The 19,656-nt window shown below is 57.2% G+C and overlaps 2 protein-coding genes across 8 annotated transcripts; one reads left to right on the forward strand and one right to left on the reverse strand.

Moving 5' to 3' along the window:
• The first annotated feature begins 2 nt into the window (after positions 1 to 2).
• TMEM208 (transmembrane protein 208) lies at positions 3 to 2,897 on the forward strand. Of its 3 annotated transcripts, XM_082677587.1 has the most exons (6): positions 3 to 143; positions 773 to 868; positions 1,627 to 1,686; positions 1,768 to 1,904; positions 2,426 to 2,510; positions 2,610 to 2,897. In XM_082677587.1, the coding sequence occupies exons 1-6, from the start codon at positions 138 to 140 to the stop codon at positions 2,745 to 2,747; spliced, it is 522 nt and encodes a 173-aa protein (XP_082533713.1). In that variant the 5' UTR covers positions 3 to 137; the 3' UTR covers positions 2,748 to 2,897. The 3 variants fall into 3 exon arrangements, with proteins under 3 accessions (XP_082533713.1, XP_082533714.1, XP_082533715.1); XM_082677588.1 differs by lacking the exon at positions 1,627 to 1,686; XM_082677589.1 differs by lacking the exon at positions 773 to 868 and having other exon boundaries at positions 62 to 143.
• Positions 2,898 to 3,015: 118 nt separating this feature from the next.
• On the reverse strand, positions 3,016 to 19,243 carry FHOD1 (formin homology 2 domain containing 1). Of its 5 annotated transcripts, none has more exons than XM_082677545.1 (24): positions 18,980 to 19,243; positions 10,884 to 10,990; positions 10,443 to 10,507; positions 10,045 to 10,112; positions 9,862 to 9,967; positions 9,691 to 9,785; positions 9,311 to 9,422; positions 9,131 to 9,225; positions 8,889 to 9,032; positions 8,624 to 8,757; positions 8,324 to 8,494; positions 8,163 to 8,186; positions 7,735 to 7,788; positions 6,745 to 6,860; positions 6,068 to 6,657; positions 5,578 to 5,733; positions 5,189 to 5,371; positions 4,984 to 5,103; positions 4,733 to 4,894; positions 4,221 to 4,411; positions 3,934 to 4,126; positions 3,687 to 3,852; positions 3,412 to 3,612; positions 3,016 to 3,338 (listed from the first exon to the last, which is right to left on the reverse strand). In XM_082677545.1, the coding sequence occupies exons 1-24, from the start codon at positions 19,178 to 19,180 to the stop codon at positions 3,256 to 3,258; spliced, it is 3,537 nt and encodes a 1,178-aa protein (XP_082533671.1). In that variant the 5' UTR covers positions 19,181 to 19,243; the 3' UTR covers positions 3,016 to 3,255. The 5 variants fall into 5 exon arrangements, 4 of the variants coding, with proteins under 4 accessions (XP_082533671.1, XP_082533670.1, XP_082533669.1 ...); XM_082677544.1 differs by having other exon boundaries at positions 8,324 to 8,542; XM_082677543.1 differs by having other exon boundaries at positions 10,045 to 10,507.
• Positions 19,244 to 19,656: the final 413 nt, after the last annotated feature.

Here is a 19,656-nt window from a genome sequence, read left to right on the forward strand (position 1 = left end):
GTGGATTTCCCACTTCCGTCCCAGTTGCTTACGATTTGGGTCTGCACCGGAAGTGCCTGTGCAGCAGATGTGGTACCAACTGAGTGCTGTTTCGGTCGCTCTCCCATCTTTCCCCGGCTGGGTATTTGCGTCGCACCATGGCGGTAAGGAGGGCGAGTAGGGCGGGGTCCGCAAGGCAAAGCACTCTCGGGGGGCCGGGAGACTGAAAACAGAGGAAGGACATCAAGGGCAGTGGGTCGGCCAGAGGGAGGTGCCATCCGGTGGCTGGACCGTACTAGATTAAGCGGGGGAGTAGAGAGGCGCAGGAACGTACCAGAGCTGGTGCCGGAGAGGGGTGGGCGTCGGTACCAGCGTCAGGACTAGCTGGAGATCTGAGGGGCTTGAGGCGGGGTAGGCGTTAGCCCAGATCTGGTTTACTCTAGCAGAGGCCGGAGAGGGTCGCCATTCAAGCCCCCTCAGGGATCCCCTCTGAAGGGTTTGTCAGCCCAAAACTGGGCCTTACCAGAGGATTCAGGAGATACCAGCCTAGTGCTGGATTGTTCCCAGCCCGAGCAGGAGGCGGTCATTGCTAGGTGTGCTGGAAAGATGCTGTCAGCCCTAAGCAGGATGGTTTGGAGGAGGGGTGGACATCCCAAGAATTGTGCTAGCTTTGAGCACCGCGGAGACTCGACTGAGGTGCAGATGAAACTCTGTAGCTAACCGGAATGGTGGGGAGGATAAGCAAGACCCTGGCTGATGAGAGTTCTGACAGCATCTCGTCATCTCTCTGCAGCCCAAGGGCAAAGTGGGCACGAGAGGGAAGAAGCAGATATTTGAGGAGAACAAAGAGACCTTGAAGTTCTACCTGCGAATCATACTGGGGGCCAATGTAAGTGCCTCCCTCCTTGCTTCTGTGCCCACCCAATGTTCCATAGCCCTCAGCTCTGTTTGGTGGGGTGGAGTGGTGGCAGTGTATGACAGCTAAAGCTCCAAAAGAAAACTCCAACTAAAACTAAATGAGAAAGGATCGTGGCACAGAGAAAGTGCTGAATAGTCAAAACAAAAAACCAAAACCGAAATGAGGGTGTGAGTCTCAGATTGACTGGAGAGCCCTTCCCATCCTAAATACACAGGGGCTTCTTTCCTGGGCTGAAATGTCGGAGGGGAGTCTGGGTATTCAGGAAGCAGACCTCTTCCCCCAACCGTATAAGAAACGACTTGTCTTCTTTCATCACCTGGCCTAATATCTTGGTCAGAGTCGAGGGAGGTCCATGGTTTAGTAAGCTTTTTAGATTTCTTTTTCATTAAAAATTAAAATTTTTATTATTTATTTATTTATTTATGGCTGCATTGGGTCCTTGTTGCTGTGCATGGGCTTTCTCTAGTTGCGGCGAGTGGGGGCTACTCTTCGTTGCTGTGCGCGGGCTTCTCGTTGCGGTGGCTCCTCTTGTGGAGCACGGGCTCTAGGCACGTGGGCTTCAGTAGTTGTGGTGTATGGGCCTAGTTGCTCCGCAGCATGTGGGATCCTCCCGGACCAGGGATCGAACCAGTGTCCCCTGCATTGGCAGGCGGATTCCTAACCACTGCGCCACCAGGGAAGTCCCTAGTAAGCTTTTGATCACAGCCTGATCCTGTGTCTGCTTACAGGCCATTTACTGTCTTGTCACCCTGGTCTTCTTCTACTCATCTGCTTCATTTTGGGCCTGGGTAAGTGTCCTGCATCCTGGGAAGTGGGTAAGCACATAGGGTCAGTGGCTGGCCTTTGATACCCCCATTCTTGTTCGGCAGATGGCCCTGGGCTTTAGTCTGGCAGTATACGGAGCCAGCTACCACTCTATGAGCTCGATGGCAAGGGCAGCCTTCTCTGAGGATGGGGCCCTGATGGATGGTGGAATGGATCTCAACATGGAGCAGGGCATGGCAGAGTGAGTGTCCCCCGCTGTCAGCCCAGGTGAGCGGCGCCAGGGCTGGGGTGCTGGGGCCCAAGACCCACAGCTACCTGTGGAAGGGTGGAAGGGAGTTGAACTAGGGCCCATCTATTATTTTTGTTTTTATTTTATTTTTTTTGCGGTACGCGGGTCTCTCACTGTTGTGGCCTCTCCCGTTGCGGAGCACAGGCTCCAGATGCGCAGGCTCAGCGGCCATGGCTCACGGGCCCAGCCGCTCCGTGGCATGTGGGATCTTCCCGGACCGGGGCACGAACCCGCGTCCCCTGCATCGGCAGGCGGACTCTCAACCACTGCACCACCAGGGAAGCCCCTGTTTTTTTAATTAAAAAAATTTTTTTTTTTTTTGGCTGTTCTTTGCGGCTTGTGGGATCTTAGTTCCCGGACCAGGGATCGAACCTGGGCTCTCAGCAGTGAAAGCATGGAGGCCTAACCACTGGACCGCCAGGGAATTCCCCGTCCACTATTTTTGGCCCTTGCAGCCTCCCTTCTATCCACAGGCACCTTAAAGATGTGATCCTACTGACAGCTATTGTGCAGGTGCTCAGCTGCTTCTCCCTCTACATCTGGTCCTTCTGGCTTCTGGTACGTGGGTCGTGGGCCTCCCAACGAGGAGCTGGGGCATCTACCCCTTCTCTTCTTTCATTTCCTTCACCTGGCTTCAAGCTCCCTTTTCTCTCCTAGGCGCCGGGGAGAGCCCTTTACCTCCTGTGGGTCAATGTACTGGGCCCTTGGTTTACAGCAGACAGTGGCGCCCCAGCACCAGAGCACAACGAGAAACGGCAGCGCCGACAGGAGCGGCGGCAGATGAAGCGGTTATAGCCACTGACGTTGTGGCTACAGGTTTCTGGGCCCCGGGTGGCTCTATCAGGCTACATGGCCCCCATGCCAGGAGCAATGAGGGCCTAGTCCAAGGGCCAAAGGCAGTCTAAGGTATAGGATTGGTGAATAAATGGCTTACAATGTGGATAATGGCTGTGTGGGTGATAGAGATAAGGCAGGAACAGCCAGTCCTTTGGTATTTTCCTTCTGCTACAGGCACAGTGTGGTGGGTACTTTGAAAGAAGGAAAAGGCTCTTGGATTGGCTAGGAAAACTTTATTATGCTCCACGTGTCCAGGGAGCTCATACATGCACAAGCACACTCACACAGGCACACACAGCTAATACTGCTCACGGCACTGGCCACGGACCATTCTCTCTTCTGAGAATGCACCCACTGGCCCTCGAGTAGAGAAGAGGCCCAGAATTGTGCTCTGGTCCCTCCTCACCATAGTCTCCTGCCCTGCAGGCTGGGGCCCAGATAGATAGGTATCATGGAGGCAGCACCTTCACACTTCCAGGCCAGGACCCTTGCTCAGTCCTAGCGCCTGTACCAGGTCCTCTCCGAGCCCGCTCTTCAACGTCCGTCTCACTGCAAGGACAGAGCAGGGTTGGAGGGGGTTGATGGAGTTAAGGTGGGCAGTGGGTGTGTGGGGAATACTCACAAGACTTGCGGTTGCCACGGGAACGTTTGCGTTCCCGAGCAGCTGAGGCACGAGGACTGCTCTTGGTCACTGACTGCACCAGCAGGTCCATGATCTCATCTGAAGTGTCACTGGGTAAACTGGAGCCTGGAGGTTCTTCTGGGGGTACAGTGCAGGGCCCCACTGCTGTGGGCATGACTGGGGAGCTGCTCTGGACCATGCCTGAGGGAGCCAGATAGGGAGGTGAGGCCAAAGCAGCCCCAGAGCCCACTGCCCCCAGCGGCCGTAGGTCCCACCTCTGCTGCGGCGGCCATGTGTGGTGTCCTCGGGCTTGCTGGCCAGCAGACTCTTCATGCTGGCATGACTGTCGGCATCACCCTCTCCTGGCCCACTGCTCACAGCCACTGGGATAGATGGGTTGCTGGGGGTTTCCCCAGCCGCCACACCTGAGAACTTCTCTGTCTGGAGAGAGGAAAGGGGTGGGTTGGGAGTAGAGGAAGAAAACCATGGGGGTGGCAGTCAAGACCCAGAAGGGACACCCACCTCGGTGATCATGCGTCCCCGGGTCTTGTTGCGCTCACGGTACGTGGCCCGCTTCTGCTGCTGCTGCAGCACCCGGTCCCGGCAAGTCCGATACTCCAGTGCGAACTCCCGCAGCGTGTGGCAGAACTGCATGACGCGCGCCTCACGGGCTGTCTCCGCTGTGTACCCCAGGTACAGCAGGAAGGCGTGGAACCTAGCCAGGTTGGGGTGGGGAGGAGTGGTGAGTCCTGCTTGGGGTTTGAGGGATGGTGGTAGCAGTCCTACCTCTCTCTGGCCCATGCCCCCACCTGTTGCAGACACGGCGGTGCACGACCCTCAGCATGGCAACACGGCGGGTACAGTGGGCCAGGAAGTGGGTGAGGCGGGCACGCAGGGCTGGAGCCAGCTCGTGCTTGGACAAGCTCCGTAGGCTCTCTTCGGCTGCTCGGCTCCGGCGCTCCAGCTGCCCCAGGTTCTCAGTCAGCTGCTCGAAGTCCACCTGGAAAAGCAGGGAGTACACATGCTGTCCCCCCACAGAAAGACACCACCTGAGCTGCCTTTGTGCTGGGCTGACTAGCCTGGGCCCTGAGGACACAGCCGAGATCCGGCCCCTGCCCTCCAAAAGCTCACAGTCTGATGCGAGAGACAGACAAGTCCATTTGATACAGTGGAGAACGGAGAAGGTTTCTTGGGATAAGTGGCAGCTAAACAGACCTAAAGACAGAGTAGGTGTAGCCATGCCAATAGAAGAAAGAGTTTCTGCCAGAGGACACAGCCCATGCGCATGCCTGTAGCCTAAGCAAGCCCTGGCCCAGCTGACCTTGGCACAGCGGATCAGGGCAGGAATTTCTGAGTAGAGGTCGGAGGAATCAGGCCGGGTCTGGAGCACCAGGGAGCAGAGATGATGCAGCAGTGACTGTCGGCGCACCGTGTCTTTCACCTCTGACACCTTCTCCAGGTAGCTCAGCTCAAAGCCGCTGCTCTGAAAGGACCCCGTCTGAGCCTGAGCCTGAGCCTGAGGCTGGCTGGCTCCAGAGCCCCGGGCCCTGACCTCATGTGCTCTCAGCTCACCTGGGAGCCGTTGAGGAAGTTGCCCACAGCCAGCAGGGTGGCCAGGATGCAGTGGAAGGTGGCATTTTGCACCAGCTGTTGCATGCCCACTTTCAGGTCAAACAGTGGCTCTGCAATTTCCTGGTGTGGGAGACCAGGGACTCAGACTACGTGGTCATCATGCTCACCTGTCCCCACTGCCTGTCCCATCCCATGACCCAGGTACCCGCTCCATGCTGTCATAATCCAGCTTGAAGGCCCAGAGTTGTAGGCGGGCAGCCAGGCCCCTGATGGAAGCGAGAGTCATCAGGAAGTTCTCGGCTGGGCCCAGGGGTATGTCAGGATTGGCCAGCTGGGCCTCCTCGATCTTCTGCCGCTCCTCCTCTGTGGGCATCATGGTCAGTAGCTTCTGAGAATGCACCCACCGGCCCACATAGGCCACTCAGTGCTGGCCTGAGGCCTCAGGTATTGGTCTTGACTCCTCCCTAGGTCGTCTGGGGCAGCCCCAGAATCTGGGGAAATGCCAAGCCCATGCCCACCACTGGAGGGACAGGAAATGCCCACTGACCAAAGGAGAGGGCCGGACTTGCTGCACCCTTAGCTGGGTATCCCTACCTCAATGCCATCCTTGCTGACAGCAAACTCATCAAAGTTGAGCAGGGCAGCCTTAATGACGTGCACAGGTGGCAGTGTGGTTAGGCCGATGTTGATGGCGTTGCTGCGCTTGGGGTCCAGCACGGTGGTCACTGTGCGGCGGCCCTCACCAGCTTTCTTTGAAATTGGGGGAAGGGCAGTGTAAGATTGGGAAAGGGTCTAACTGGGGCAACAATCTAAGAGGGCACACTAAGGCCCCACTCTGAATGGCTGAATGGTGGGATTACCCCACAACCAGGGATCTGGGATGTGTAAGACCTTGGGATGGGCTTAGACGCTAGTTAGGGTTGGGCTGAATCCTTATTGAAGGACCTCAGACAAGTCGCTACTCCTTTCTTTGCCTCGGTTTCCCCATGTGGGAAATGAGTGGCAGCCCCAGCAGTTCAGACGCTTGAGCTCTTATTGCCTCCCCTCTCCCCTAGGGTTACCTTGCAGACGAGGGCACGTTTACCTTGGAAGGCAGCACGTCCTTGGCACGGGACTCGAACAGGTGTTCTAGCCGGGCTGTATCCACCGAGACAGGCTCTAGTGAGGCCCACAGGGTGGGGCAGGGCCCAAAGCGGCTGCCAGAGCCTCCATGGACCCCAGCCAGCTTTAGCTCCCGCCAGAAGAGTTTTACTGTCTTCCTCTTGGTGGGAAGGGCTAGGCCATCAGGTGCTGAGGGGGAAAGAGCGGCAGCTGGGGGGGGTGGTGGTGGGAAGGAGCTTTTGATGGGTGGGGGTGGTGGCGGCGGAGGAGGTGGGGGGCCTCCCGGGAGCGGGGGTGGCGGGACCCCTTTCCCCGCCTCCACAGACTCCGTGTTCAGCACGTCCTGGTCTTCATCCTCCCCCAGGTCTGAGAAGTCCAGGTCCCCAATGCAGAGGCTGGGTACGCTGGTAGGGAGCTCCTGGATGGGCTCAGCCTTGGGGCTTGGTGGGGCCAATGGCTCCTTGGGCTCTGGCTCGAGGCTGTGCCGAGTACGGAGCAGGATTTGAGGGGCAGCGCTCTGGGGTGTTCCGGGTGCAGGGGCTGGTTCTGGGGAGCCCCGTAATTCTTGGGTGTCTAGAAAAATGGAAACAGCCGTCAGTGTCACGTCCTCTGTGGAGCAACAGGGCAACATGGGTGGATTCTGCCCACCCACCTGCTCACCTGGGTGTCCATCGATATCATCGTGCATGGCTCCAGCCAATGTCTCTGCCTGGCCCTGGGCCAGCGCAGCCTGCTTTTCTGTTTCTGCTGCTGCTACATTCTCCAGGAACCGGGCTCTGGGGGGAGGGACTTGTCAGTGAGGGTGTCTGACACACCCCAGCCCAGGGTGGTGCACATGCCTTAATGGGCCCCTGGGCACTGCCCCTAATTGCAGGCACACACAGACACACAGGGAACAGTCCATGCGCTGAGCAGACCCGGGACCTGCCCCCCCCCCGCCCCCGCCGCCAAGGCCAGCCCCTGTTCAGTCTTCCACATCTGGGGAGGGTCACTACCAACCCAATATTCCCAGGTCAACATACGGGGAAAAGTTCTACTTAACATCTAACTTGCAACCTTGCTGCTGTTCATGTTCACTGTTCTGATTCTAGACAAGGACCCTTAGAGCAGGGGGAGGGGATACCTGTCCCAATGGGCACACCAGGTTGTCCCTCCCTTGGCATGTCTAGCAGCTTCTGAGAGCTATGGCCTATGCCCAGAAAAGGGCCTGGTAAATGAAAGGCACTCAGTTTATGTTGAAGTCATAAAGGTGATCCCATCTCTTTTTTGGTCCCTCCAGCCTCTGTCGGCACTCAGTCTCTGTCCTTCCCTTAGATGGAGGCTGCTCCTCCACTTCCGCACCACACAGCACCCTAGATCCCCTCCCAGCCCTAATCCTGGGCTTAGGACACAGGAGAATGGGCTCCAGGTTGGGAGTCCACGTCCTCATCACTGATCAAAGCTGTTAAGGTGTCAACTGTTAAAGCACTGGGACCTCTATGACCCCAGTGAACTGTTTCCTAGTGCTTAGTCCTTGGGTAACTGAGGACACATAAGTCTGGGAGAGTCCCCCAGCTCTGGCTGCATCAGGCACATGGGACCCCTGCTAGGGGAAGCAATGCTGAAGCCCTGAGCACATGGCAGGCCTGGCAGGCTGGACTCTGTACTTACTCCAGCCTGGCCTGCCCAGTAGGGAACTGGGGGACAGATGGGCTCTCACGGGCCCTGGGTAGGGGGGAATGAGAGGAAGAAATGGTAATTGTGGTACGTGCTTCACCCCAAAGCCCAGTTGCTCACACCCACACAGAGCTGGGCAGTGATATCAGGGGTTCCTTCCCAGCCACAGTGGGAAGAGGAGGGAGAGGGGGAGGCATGATGTGAGGAAACTGGAAGTGGAGGGCAGAGACCGACATGACACAGGACAGGGTGCAGTAAAAGACAAAGACAGAGCAAAACAGGAGAGTCAGAGACAGTGACAGAAAGAAGAGGGTAGAGAGACAGATGACATTGACAAAACAGGCAGGATGCCAGAAAGAAGAGAAGCCGCAGGAGGAGGAGGTCCAGTCAGAGCCGAACCCCACCCCCCGGCAGTCACTTACCAAACAGGAGCAGTTTGGTGAAGTCTGGAAAGAAAGAGAAAGAAAGCACGCGTTTGGGCAGAGAAGTTTGGGCAGAGGAGGCGGAGGGCAGGTGGAGGGGCGCAGAGTGGAGGGACAGTTGGAGGAAAGACTCCTGGGACAGGCTCCATCTCCCTACTTACTTGTAGATGCTCCTCTCGCAGGAACTGTTGGGTGAGGGCGTCACGGAGATGGTAGGAAAGAGGCTCAAGGTGGTATGGAGGCCAGAGACAGGGCCCACGGCGCTGGAGGCGGGGCCTGTAGGTGGGGCGGGGCCTACGGGGCTGGAGGTGGGGCCGGTCGGCAAGGCAGGGCTGGCGGAGGAGGAGGTGGAGACTACTGGTGAGGCGGGGCCTGTGGAGCTGGAGATGTGGCCTGTCAGGAGGCAGGGCTCCTCCTGGCGGTTCCACCCCTCCGCCTCTGCCAAGGTAGTTCGTTCTTACCCAGGCTCCGGGGAGCGCACTTCTAGAGATCGGCGGATCCTCTTGCCCTCCTCTGAGGAAGGCTTTCGGCGGGTGATGCGCCGCCCACCTGTGACGGCTTCTTCCATGTCCCCATCCTCCAACCGCAGGGTGCTCTAGGAGAGTTGAGCCCAGATGGGAGCGACTGAGGCCCAAGTAGGTGGGGTGGGGCACTGGATAACGGCCTCCCTCCCTCCCCTCCTCTCTGCTGCCTTCGGGCCCTGACAGCCCAGCCCGCCCAGCCCACCTCATAGAGCATAAGCTGGGCGCGCAGGTCGACGTCAGTGCCCGCGGTGCCCAAGTGGCGCTGGACCAGTGCCTCCATGCCCTGCTGCTCCAGTGCATCCGTCACGTCGTAGAAGGAGTCCTGATCCGGGAGCGCTGCCAGAGTCTGGAGGGTGGGGATAGGACGGCAAGGCTAAAACTGATGGAGAGCAGAAGTCAAGAGCCTGAGGGGCCCAGAATGGCACCTGGCTCCCCCTATCCCACCTTGTTGATGAGGGTGACGGTATACACCAGCAACTCGGGGTCAGCGCCATTCTTCTCCTCCAGGATGGACACCAAATTGGCCCATGGAAGAGCACCTGTCACCCAGATAGGGAGCAGTCATATGGGAACAAGTAGGAGAGAGGGCCCTGAGCAATGGAGGAGGGAGGGACAGTTTCTGACCCGTGGTGCTGGCCACAGAGTTGACTGCACGGATGAACAGTGGTGCGTTGCTCTCAGAGTACTCCACAAAGACCAGCAGCAGCTTCAGGGCTGTCTTCACCACCAAGCGGGACTGGGGGGAAGGGGTCACCATACATGAGTGGGGCTTGGGCCAGACCTGTGCTGGCTCCTGGTGGGGAGGGGGAAGGGCTCCTGGGGCTGGACCCAGAGAGGAGAGTCTAGGCAGAAAGAGCCATCTCTAGGCCCAGGTACTGAAGTGACTTTGAGGCTTAGAGGGGCCACAGACCCCCTCCATTCCAGACCACTTTGCAGAAGAGGAAACTGAGGCCCAGAGAGAGGCAGTGGGAAAAGGGTACATGGCTGGGTGGAGGGCCACTTACCAGGCTGGCACACAGTGTGTACAGCCACTGCACGGTCTCACTGTGGGCCACCACCCCCAGCATCCCATCCACAAAAAGCATCAGCTGGCCTAGTGCTGGGGACACAGGGACAAGAAGAGGTCAGTAAGGGGTCACTGAAGGCAGGGGTCATGGGGGAGGGGTGAGGCTGACCTCGGAGGATGTAGCTCTGGTAGTTGTGGTCGGCAGCAGCGCCCACATGGATTAGGCAACTCAGCCCCTCTGAGTGCACGAATTCAGGCACCAGGTCTTTGTCCTCCTGCGGGCACCATGGGGGAGTTTAGTGGGGGGAGGTTCAGCCTGGATGCTCACCCCCAGCCCACCTCTGGGCCTCACCTGGAAGATCTGCTTTAGTGAGAAGAGGGAGCGGCGGAGCTCAGGGCCACTGGAGCCATACAACTTTTCTGCAAGAGGTAGGTGGGCATGGAAACCTCCAGGGGACACACCACAAGCCCCCCACCCTCTTCTACTGGGACGCAACCACAACCCCCCATCAAAGCATCTTCTAGTACTCTTGAACCCCCCACCTCCTCCTCCACTCCCTGACTCTGGGCAAGCCCGACCCGCAGTCTGGCAGCTGCCCTGGAAGAAGAGGTCAGGATAGGAATGGGAGGAGTCGCACATCCCATCTCCCATCTGCTCTGTCTGCTGTCCAGCACAGGCCTGAAAGAAACGGAGACAACCGGGGCAGCGGGGAGGGGAGGCACTCGACGCTGATATCCTCACACACTCACCTAAGATGGCATTGACTCTCAGAGAAAGCTGGGTCCGCAGGATCAGAGTAGGCTTCCGCCCTTTGCTGGAATCAAGTAGCCCAGTCAGCAGCTCCCAGCCCATTCCTCAGGGTCTCTCCACCCACACCAAGGCAGCCAAAACCTGGCCACAGCTCCTTTCTCCCCAGATGCTTCTCCAAGCCAAAGGGTTGTCCAGATAGGAGGGTTTGAAGAACACAGGCATCTCAGGTATGTAGGAGAGCCCCCACCCCGGTCCCAGGCAGCAGGTAACACTAGCCAGGCCTTGGGATTCCCCTGGCACAGTTCCCTGGGGTGGTAGGAGGAGACCCACAGCCCTGGCTAGAGATCAAGTGTCTTGGCTGCTGACACCTGAGCCAGCCCCTCCAGCATGGGGGCAAGGGTGGGAGCCAGCCTAGCCTTCCTGGCCCCATCAGCTCTGACCTGATCTCTTCAAAAAAGCCCTCCAGCATCTCCCGTTGCTCTTCTAGGGACAGCTCAGGGTCCAGGTAGTATCCAGACGGAGACACTTGCAGGGCACAGTCCTCTAGCTGGGGGCAAAGGGAACAGCTGTCAGGGCTGGGGAAGAGGTGGCAGGAGTACGTATGGAGACCCCATGACCTCCTACCTCCCACTCAGGGTGCTGGCAGAGGCACACCACAAGGGCCTGCAGTGCAGCCATGCATTCCTTCAGCAGTCATTTCTCATGGGCCTACTATGTGCAAAGCTCACGTGGCTCAAAGAGCTTTTCTCCTGCCTCATACCTACCCATTCTTTAGGTTTCAGATTAGATAATGGTTTTTTTTTTTTTTTTTGCCACACCATGCGGCTTGTGGGATCTTAGTTCCCTGACCAGGGATACAACCCGCGCCCTTGGCAGTGAAAGCGTGGAGTCCTAACCACTGGACCGCCAGGGAATTCCCAGATAATGTTTTTTTGGAAAGCCTTCCTGGACTCCTCTAGCCAATGCTATGCAAATCCCTCCAGCCCTTGTGTGTACCCTCCTCTGAGGCCTTCCACACATCCTAGACACTAGTCTCCTTCCCCACTAACTGTGTGTTCTCTGGGTTCAGGCACCATGTCTGTCTTGTCCATGCAATATCTGCAGAGCCTATCACAGCACTTAGCACAAAGCAAGTGCTCCCTAAATGGTTGTTGAGCTACTGAACATGAATGAGGAAGGGGAATGGAGAGAAAATAGGAGGAAGTTCCTGCTTTCAAGGAAGTTCGCAGCTGTGAACATTCAACACCCAGGGAGAAAGTGTTAAGAATGCTGGGAGGTGCAAACCCAGCTGAGAGGGGGACGTGTGTCTCCCCGAGTTAAGATAGTGAGGAGAAGGGCTCCCAGTCCCTCCAAGCCTGAGGGTCTTTGCCCTGCCCCAAGTGGGCTACAGTCACCATGGTCCTAGCTGGACCTCAGAGACCTCCAAGAGGCCTATTAAACACCAGGTTTTAGGGTTTGACTCAGTCAGCCTACAGTGGGTCCCTGGAACCTGTACCGTAACAAGAAGTCAGGTGCTCCACCCATGAGTCTGCTGCCCATGTCTCCCACCCCCCTGAGCTGGCTTCCCACCATCATCATCATCATCATCATCACCACCACCACCACCACCATCACCACCACCAGGATGACTCTTGGCCCCTTGAGAAGTGCCTGTAGAGAAGCCTAGTGAGGTGACTCTGGAGAGTCTGAGGGCAGCACCGTGCCACTCCCCGATGCCTACACCATGTAGCACAGTGCCAGTGTGCACGGCTCAGCAAAGTTCCCTTGACTTGAGTGGTGGTGCTTCTTGAGAGGCCCAGGGAAAGCCCACCTCTGGAGAGGCAGAGTGTCTTCTGGTCTCCATCTTACTGGGAAAGTCAACCCCAACATTTGTCCTGATGTTCTGTCAGCCCTGCCCTGCTCTGGACCCAGCCCAAGGACTTCCAGCTGCCCTTGGTCCCCTGGGGTTAAGGGAGTCCAGCTCCTGCCTCTACCCCTCCTCTGCTTAGTACCCCTGCTCATGCCTGAGAGCCTGAGTTCAGCCTGTAAGGCCCTTTGGTGACACCCACACCTCCCACTCCTTCCCACCCCCCCCAGGCTCCTGCGTGGGACGTGAGACATAGGACAAACACTCCAGCCTGTTTTCTGTCCCACTTCCTGCTTGGCTGCCTGCCCTCCCTTGGGCAGGCCTGGCCTCTCTCCCCTCCCTGGGAGCAGAGTCATCTTCTCCAGGGCCTACTGGGAATGGGCCCTGAGATGGGGAAGCAAGGCCCCAGGGCTGGGGTCCTTTGTCCAGGGCCAGCTCAGCTGAGGGCAGCCCCACATTCCTCCTGATTCCTCTTCCCACATGGTGACTCAGCAGCCAACCACCGCCCACCCCCCACCTCCAATCCAGGCACAGTTACATCTCCTTCTGCCTTGGACTGGAGGACTCTGGGACCCTAGAGAAACATATTTCCCCCAAAGTCACAAACCCCCTCAGAGACCCCCCAAATCACACACATATAGAATAGCTCGTTCATTCAAATATTCACGAACCAGTCTGGTTTTAGGTGCTGAGGACATAGCAGGGAACAAGATACTGCCTCTGCCTTCCCTGTCTTCCAACCCCGCTGGGGAGGCAGGCAGGTCTGACTCAGAAAAAGGCCACAAATAAATGTAGAAGCACAACTGCCACGGGTGCTAAGAAAGGGGAGGGGTGGGGTGCTGTAAAGGCAAACACTGGAGGAGTGAGCAGATTCCACCTGGGAGTGGCTTACACACCCAAGAATACAGTCAGGCAGGGTATATATGTGCTACTGGCCACGCACAGGTGAGAAGCACACCCACAGAAAGCTCAGATCCAGCAAGCACTCTTCCCCTCCTGCACGCACAGTTGCAGGCTCTAATTCCAAGCGAGCTGAGCATGGCCCTCGCCTTCCAGAATACCTGCACCCATTTGGGGCACGGTCCTGAAGACTGAATGCTCTACCACCCCCAGCCTCCTCACATGAGCCCCTTTGGGCCACTGTGGTAGCAGTGGCTCCCTAGCCACTTCACCTGTCTTATCCTGCCAGGGCCCCATTTCTGGGGAGGAGGTCCAGAGGTAACAGCCAGCCCAAAGCCTCCGGGACAATGCCCCCCACTCTTAACTGTCTGTCCCGGGTGGGGATGGAGCGGGGAGCAGGGTCAGGCAAGCTCCAAGGAGCGGAGACTTCCTGCCAGCTGGGTGTTGCTTGTCCCTCACACCACTGGCCCCTTCCTGGAGTCACCCTTTTTTTAAAAAAATTTTTAAATTTTATTTATTTTTTTTACAGCAGGTTCGTATTAGTTATCTATTTTATACATATTAGTGTATATATGTCAATCCCAATCTCCCAATTCATCCCATCACCACCACCCCCTGCCACTTTCCCCCCTTGGTGTCCATACATTTGTTCTCTACATCTGTGTCTCAATTTCTTCCCTGCAAACTGGTTCATCTGTAGCATTTTTCTAGGTTCCACATGTATGCGTTAATATGCGATATTTGTTTTTCTCTTTCTGACTTACTTCACTCTGTATGACAATCTCTAGATCCATCCTGGGGTCACCCTTCTGAGCGCTAAACCCCTGGGCCTTGTTTCTCACACCCTGGGACTGGGCCAGGCTGGCGTAAGCCCAAACCCTAGTCCCTGAGGACAGTACTTGGGGTCAGCACAGGGTCAGTGTAGGCCCACATGTTGGACTCCCTCCTGGCTCTTGTCTTCTACACTTCTCTGATGTTTGTCTTGGGGTGGAGTCTCTCCCTCATTCTTCCCAGGCTCAGCTCCTCGCTTCAACCTCCAGCCCACTTTTCTCTATTTATTTGTTTATATTTATTGAGGTATAGTAGATTTACAATATTGTATAAGTTTCAGGCATACAACATAGTGATCCACAATTTTTAAAGATTATACTTGGGAATTCCCTGGCGGTCCGCGCTTTCACCGCCTGGACCCTGAGTTCTACCCCTGGTCATCAGGGAACTAGGATCCCACAAGCTGCGCAGCATGGCCAAAAGAAAAAAAAATTATACTCCATTTAAAATTGTTATAGGGCTTCCCTGGTGGTGCAGTGGTTGAGAATCTGCCTGCCAATGCAGGGGACACGGGTTCGAGCCCTGGTCTGGGAAGGTCCCACATGCCACAGGGCAACTAGGCCTGTGAGCCACAACTACTGAGCCTGTGCGTCTGGAGCCTGTGCTCCGCAACAAGAGAGGAAGCGACAGTGAAAGGCCCACGCACCGCGATGAAGAGTGGACCCCGCTTGCCACAACTAGAGAAAGCCCTCGCATAGAAACGAAGACCCAACACAGCCAAAAAAACAAAACAAAAAACAAACAAAAAAATAAAATAAAATAAAATTGTTATAAAATATTGGCTATATTCCTTGTGCTGTACAATATATCTTTGTAGCTTATTTATTTTATATATAGTAGCTTGTACCTCTTAATCTCCTACCCCTATCTTGCCCCAGCCCACTTTTCTCTTGATTCCTTGGGCTAGGCTTTTCTGGCAGCCCAAACCAACTTGTTACATATGGTTTTACAAGCTTAGGACACCATGTTGCCTACTACCCAATATTTTTCATAACAGTATAATCGAGTGAGAATGCCAGAGGCAAGGAAGATGGAGAAAAGTGCAGAATTACATGCTGAAGGACTCTTGTTTTAGGAAATAATTTGTTAACTACCTTTTTCTTCTCCTTTCCTAAAAATGTAAGACCCTGTGTTCTGATGACCCTCCTTCCCTTTTTTTTTTTTTTTTTTGCGGTACGCGGGCCTCTCACTGTTGTGGCCTCTCCCGTTGCTCCGGATGCGCAGGCTCAGCGGCCATGGCTCATGGGCCCAGCTGCTCCGCGGCATGAGGGATCTTCCCGGACCGGGGCACAAACCCGTGTCCCCTGCATCGGCAGGCGGACTCTCAACCACTGCGCCACCAGGGAAGCCCCCTCCTTCCCTTTTATCTTGGGTCTCCAACTGGACCTTGGCTTCCTGAATGAGATGACATGAATGGGTCTTGAGGAGGGAAGCCCACATTTGTTATGCCTCCTCTGTGTCACACACTGGGCTGCCTGGTTCCTTTGATTCTCCTGATAATTCTTTTACAGGTGAGGAAACCAAGGCTCAGAAATTCTGTGAATTTGCCCCAGGCTGAATGGAACCAGGGCTAACTGACCTAGATCCTGGGCCAATGGACTTTGGAAGTGCTCCAGGGAACCCTGCAGGGGAGGTGGAGTGAGGGCTGGAGACCATCCCTCAGCTTTCTGAACTGTGCAAATACCCCAAACTGGTCCTCTTAGTTCCAGCAAGGGAACACAAATGAACACACACACATCATACACATTGGGGTAACAGTGCGTACTTCTGCCAGGACTAAGTTCGGGTCCCTTACCAGGCTGCAACCCAGAATGAACAGACTGGACATGCTGGCCCCAGGGAAAGATGGGAGGAGACCATGACTCATGCCCACATCACAATCTTCTATAGTCTCCCAAAGAGACCTCCACAACAAAAAAGGAAAGGGCTCAGTTCATCACCAGAGCACCCCATCTTACCCTTAAGAATTTTCTGGGACCCCTCCAGTTGGTCCCTGTCCCAGAAGGTCAGGTTCACACTTTAGCCCCTTTGTCACAACTGCTCCTTAGGGATAAACTGAGGCTGGAGTAGGGATGGGCAAGGTCAGGAAACAAGTACCACCCCTGTTCCACTCTAATGTTTAGCAGCAGTTGGGGAAACAAAGTTGCTGGTAATGAACAGATTGCTAGGGCTATCTCTGCTGCTAGGAATAGGGGGCTCATCTGGCCTTTGCATTGGGTCAGAGCAGTACCCAGGTCCCTCTGCCCAGAGCCCAGGGAGAAAGGAGTCTGTGCTATCCGAGATGTGGCAGGGCCTTTGGATATCAGGGAGGGACTCGTAAGGCAGGCCTAGAAGGGCAAAGGGGTAGCACGGGAGAGTGGGACAGGGTAGCAGGGAGGGTGGGACTGGGCAGCTCTGGATAAAACAATGAGGCAGGGCCAGAGGGCCAGGTTCTCCCCTGGGGCAGGGGCAGGTCCCTGGGCTCTGGCACAGAGGGGAGACAGATATTCCTGAGTTCCCCTGGGGACACCACACATGACCCAAGGCACTGCCAGGACACCCCCTATCCCACCCCCCAGGGCCAGGAGATGAGTCAGAAGCTGTGGCCAGGAGCTTCCTCCTAGACTGAGAGGAAATGAGCAAGGCCTTTTCAGACCCGAGAGCTTTGAAACATTTAAAAAGGAAGCCCCCAGGGGAACTCTATAGGCAAGCCACAGCCCAGTGGGGTGTGTGTGGGTGGAGCCACAGAGGGAAAGTGGGCTGGGCCTCTGTACATTCCCAGGGAAGGGGCAGGGTATGAGGGGATGATGGGCGTCAGTGGCCAGAATGGGAGGCAGAGGTCATTTGGCTGTGAACTGTTCTCCTGCTGGATAACTGTGCAGAGGATGAAACAGTGAGCACAGAACCCCTCCCTCTTATTTTGCTCTACAGCCTGGGATGGGGATGCCTGGGTTTCTGGGCCACCTCTCCCCTCTAGAGGGCTGTGGAGCAGGCCTGAGTCATGTCTGTGCCCCTGGGCCACCCACTTATAGGACTAGGGGAGGGACCAGCTGTTGACATTTCCTACAAGGAGGAGCCCTGCTCCCCCTCCTTCAGCTCTCTGATGTCCCTGCCCCTGCCCTACTCTCACCCTTCTTCCTCTGGCCTTCTATTCTGGGGCTGTGGTCACAGTTTATATTTGGGATGAGCACATCACAGTGCATCTGACCATTCCTGGCAGAGCTGCCAGCCCCAGGGAGTCCTGGCTCCAAGCACAGTGGTAACCCAGTGTGCAGGCCCCCATAGTCTGCCTGTGGGGGATGTGGCAGTCCTCAGGCACACCAGGTGGGAGTTCTGAAAGTGGGGAGACCAGGAAGGACAGAGTTGGGGGGTACTTAACGCATTACCGTAGCTCTCAGCTAGGGAGCAGAGAACAGAGCCCTGGTTGAAGGGGTGGTGGTGATGGGTCCCTAAATGAGGGGGAGAGGCAAGGGGTAATTCTGATCCTTTTTCCTGTAGCTGACCTCCCAAACTTGCCCCTAATTGGGAAGAGGGGTGTTAGGGCTAAGTTCTGTCCTCGAGTCCGGGGTGGGAGGAATACTATGTTCTCTGTAGTGCTCCAGGCTTATTTCAGTACTAGGAGTTCCAGGAGCTTGGAGGCAGGAACCTGGCCTCAGTTCAGCACCCCTCTCTCCCCAGAGCCCATTGTGAATGGGAGGTGGCCTCTGGCTGGAGGTGCTTCTTTTAGGTCTACTTCAGTTTGCCCCTTTGAACAGGGCAGGACAAGAAGGGGTCGCATCAAAACTCTGGAGAGGGCAATGTGCTATCTTCAATCTTTGTCCTTGAAAGCCTGGGCTTTGCTCATACGCGCCACTCCCCAGGCCAATAGTCTCAGCACTTCTCCCGCCCGCGCTCGGAGGCGGGGCAGGCCCGCAGCGCTAGGAATGTAAGCTGGGGGCCTGGCGCCTGGGGCACATTCCAGGGGAGACCCCAGGCCCGGGGGGCAAGTTTGCGCAACTCGGCGCCCAGCTAAGCCTGGGATCAGGGGAGGGCATCTCCACCAACTCTCTCTTCTCTTCCTCACCACTTGGTGCTGCCTGGCTGGCGGGGCACCCCGGGAGGTGATTGTGTGCCTCCCAGAGTTCTGGCCCGGAAACCGGGTGCCTGCGAGTGCGCCGGAAAAGGCTGCCTGCGGGGGACTGAGCGCAGCGAGCAGGAGGGGAGGTAAGGCGGGCCATCTGGAAAAGGGCCTCTCCCGGCACTGTGCACGAGTCGGTTCTGGGGTGCAAGCAAACGAGGGCGGGCCGGCGGTTTAAAATTAGCCCGGCCCGCTCCCTCCCTTCCAGCTTCCCGGCCGGCGGCGGCAGCTGTACGAGATGGTGGGGGCGGTGACTCAAAGGGCTCTTCCACCAGTGCAGCCTCCCGCGCTCGGGGTGTCCCGGGCCAGGCCGCTTCCCGGGAACTCCCCTCAGCCCGTGAAGACTCTTCTCCACCGGCACTCCCCAGCCGGGCCTCACCAGGCAGGGACAACACTCCGTCCGGCTGGACCCAATCCAGCCTCCAGACACCTCCAGCGGCCCGCCCCGGGTCCGCCCTCCTCGTGGTCCCACCCCCACCTGACCTGAAGCAGGTGAAAGCTGTTCTATCCCCAGCTCCGTCTCCTAAGTCCGCTACCGCGCAAACACCCACGCCACCCTATCCAGAGCAGTTAACCAGGCCGACTGGCAGCGAGCGGACCCCGAGCGCCTCCCCAGGTGGGCCTCATTTCGAGGGCCAGCCTGGGTGCCGCAGAGTACAAGCTCCCATCCTCCCTTCTTCAGCTTCCCTCAACTTGAGAGGCGTTCCCCAACAAGCCGGGCAACGTGTACCTTGGGTCCCCAGCCCAAAACTTTCCCGGAGGAGCGCACCCGCTCCAGCCTCTCCTCGAGGGGCTCCCAAAGGCTTTCATGGCGCTGACCCTGAACCCTCGGTCGCCCCCAACCTTTCTCCGGCTCCCCTTACCTTGAGCGGCGCCCCCAGCAGGTGGTGCAGCGCGGGTATCTGCGCGCTCAGGGGCAGCGCCCCGTCCAGGCTGCAGGTGGGGGCCCGGCGCGGCTCCGGGAAGTTGGCACATGCGAAAGGGTCGGTGTCCTCTAGGTACTGCACCCGCACGGTCACCACTGATACCGGCTCCCCGTCCCCGCGGTCTTCCTGGCCGGCCATGGCTCCGCTAGTGGCTCGCTCAGTGCGCCTCCGGGCGGGTCCCGGCCGCGCCGCGGCGTCTCCTCAACTAGCTCGCAGTCTGGGCGGGACCGGGCCGGACGCCGAAGAAGAGGGGCGGAGCCAGGCGGAGGCGGGGCGGAGGAAGGGGGTGGAGCCAATAGTAGTCTCCAGAGGCTAGGGGTGGGCAACCGCTGCCGGTGGTGGAGACTGCAGCCAGCCACTCAGAGGGCGTGATCATGGTCCTGTTAGTTCACAGGCTAGTCTGGGGGAAAACCCGAGCTCGCGCGCCCCTCACCCACTTCGAGAGCGCGCGGAGCACGGGGAGGCTTTCTTTGGGCTTGGGGGCGGTGAGGCTGCGCTCTCTTTAGGGCAAGGTGGGGTGCAAGTTTCTTCGGATCGTGGCCCGCCAGGTCCCCCTCAGTTTAGGGGCGAGAAGGTCCTGATTCCCTCAGCTGAGGGATGAAGTGGATGGGCTT

The sequence above is a fragment of the Grampus griseus genome (assembly GCF_964374135.1).
Source record: "Grampus griseus genome assembly, chromosome: 19".
In the NCBI taxonomy this organism is placed as follows: Eukaryota; Metazoa; Chordata; class Mammalia; order Artiodactyla; family Delphinidae; genus Grampus; species Grampus griseus.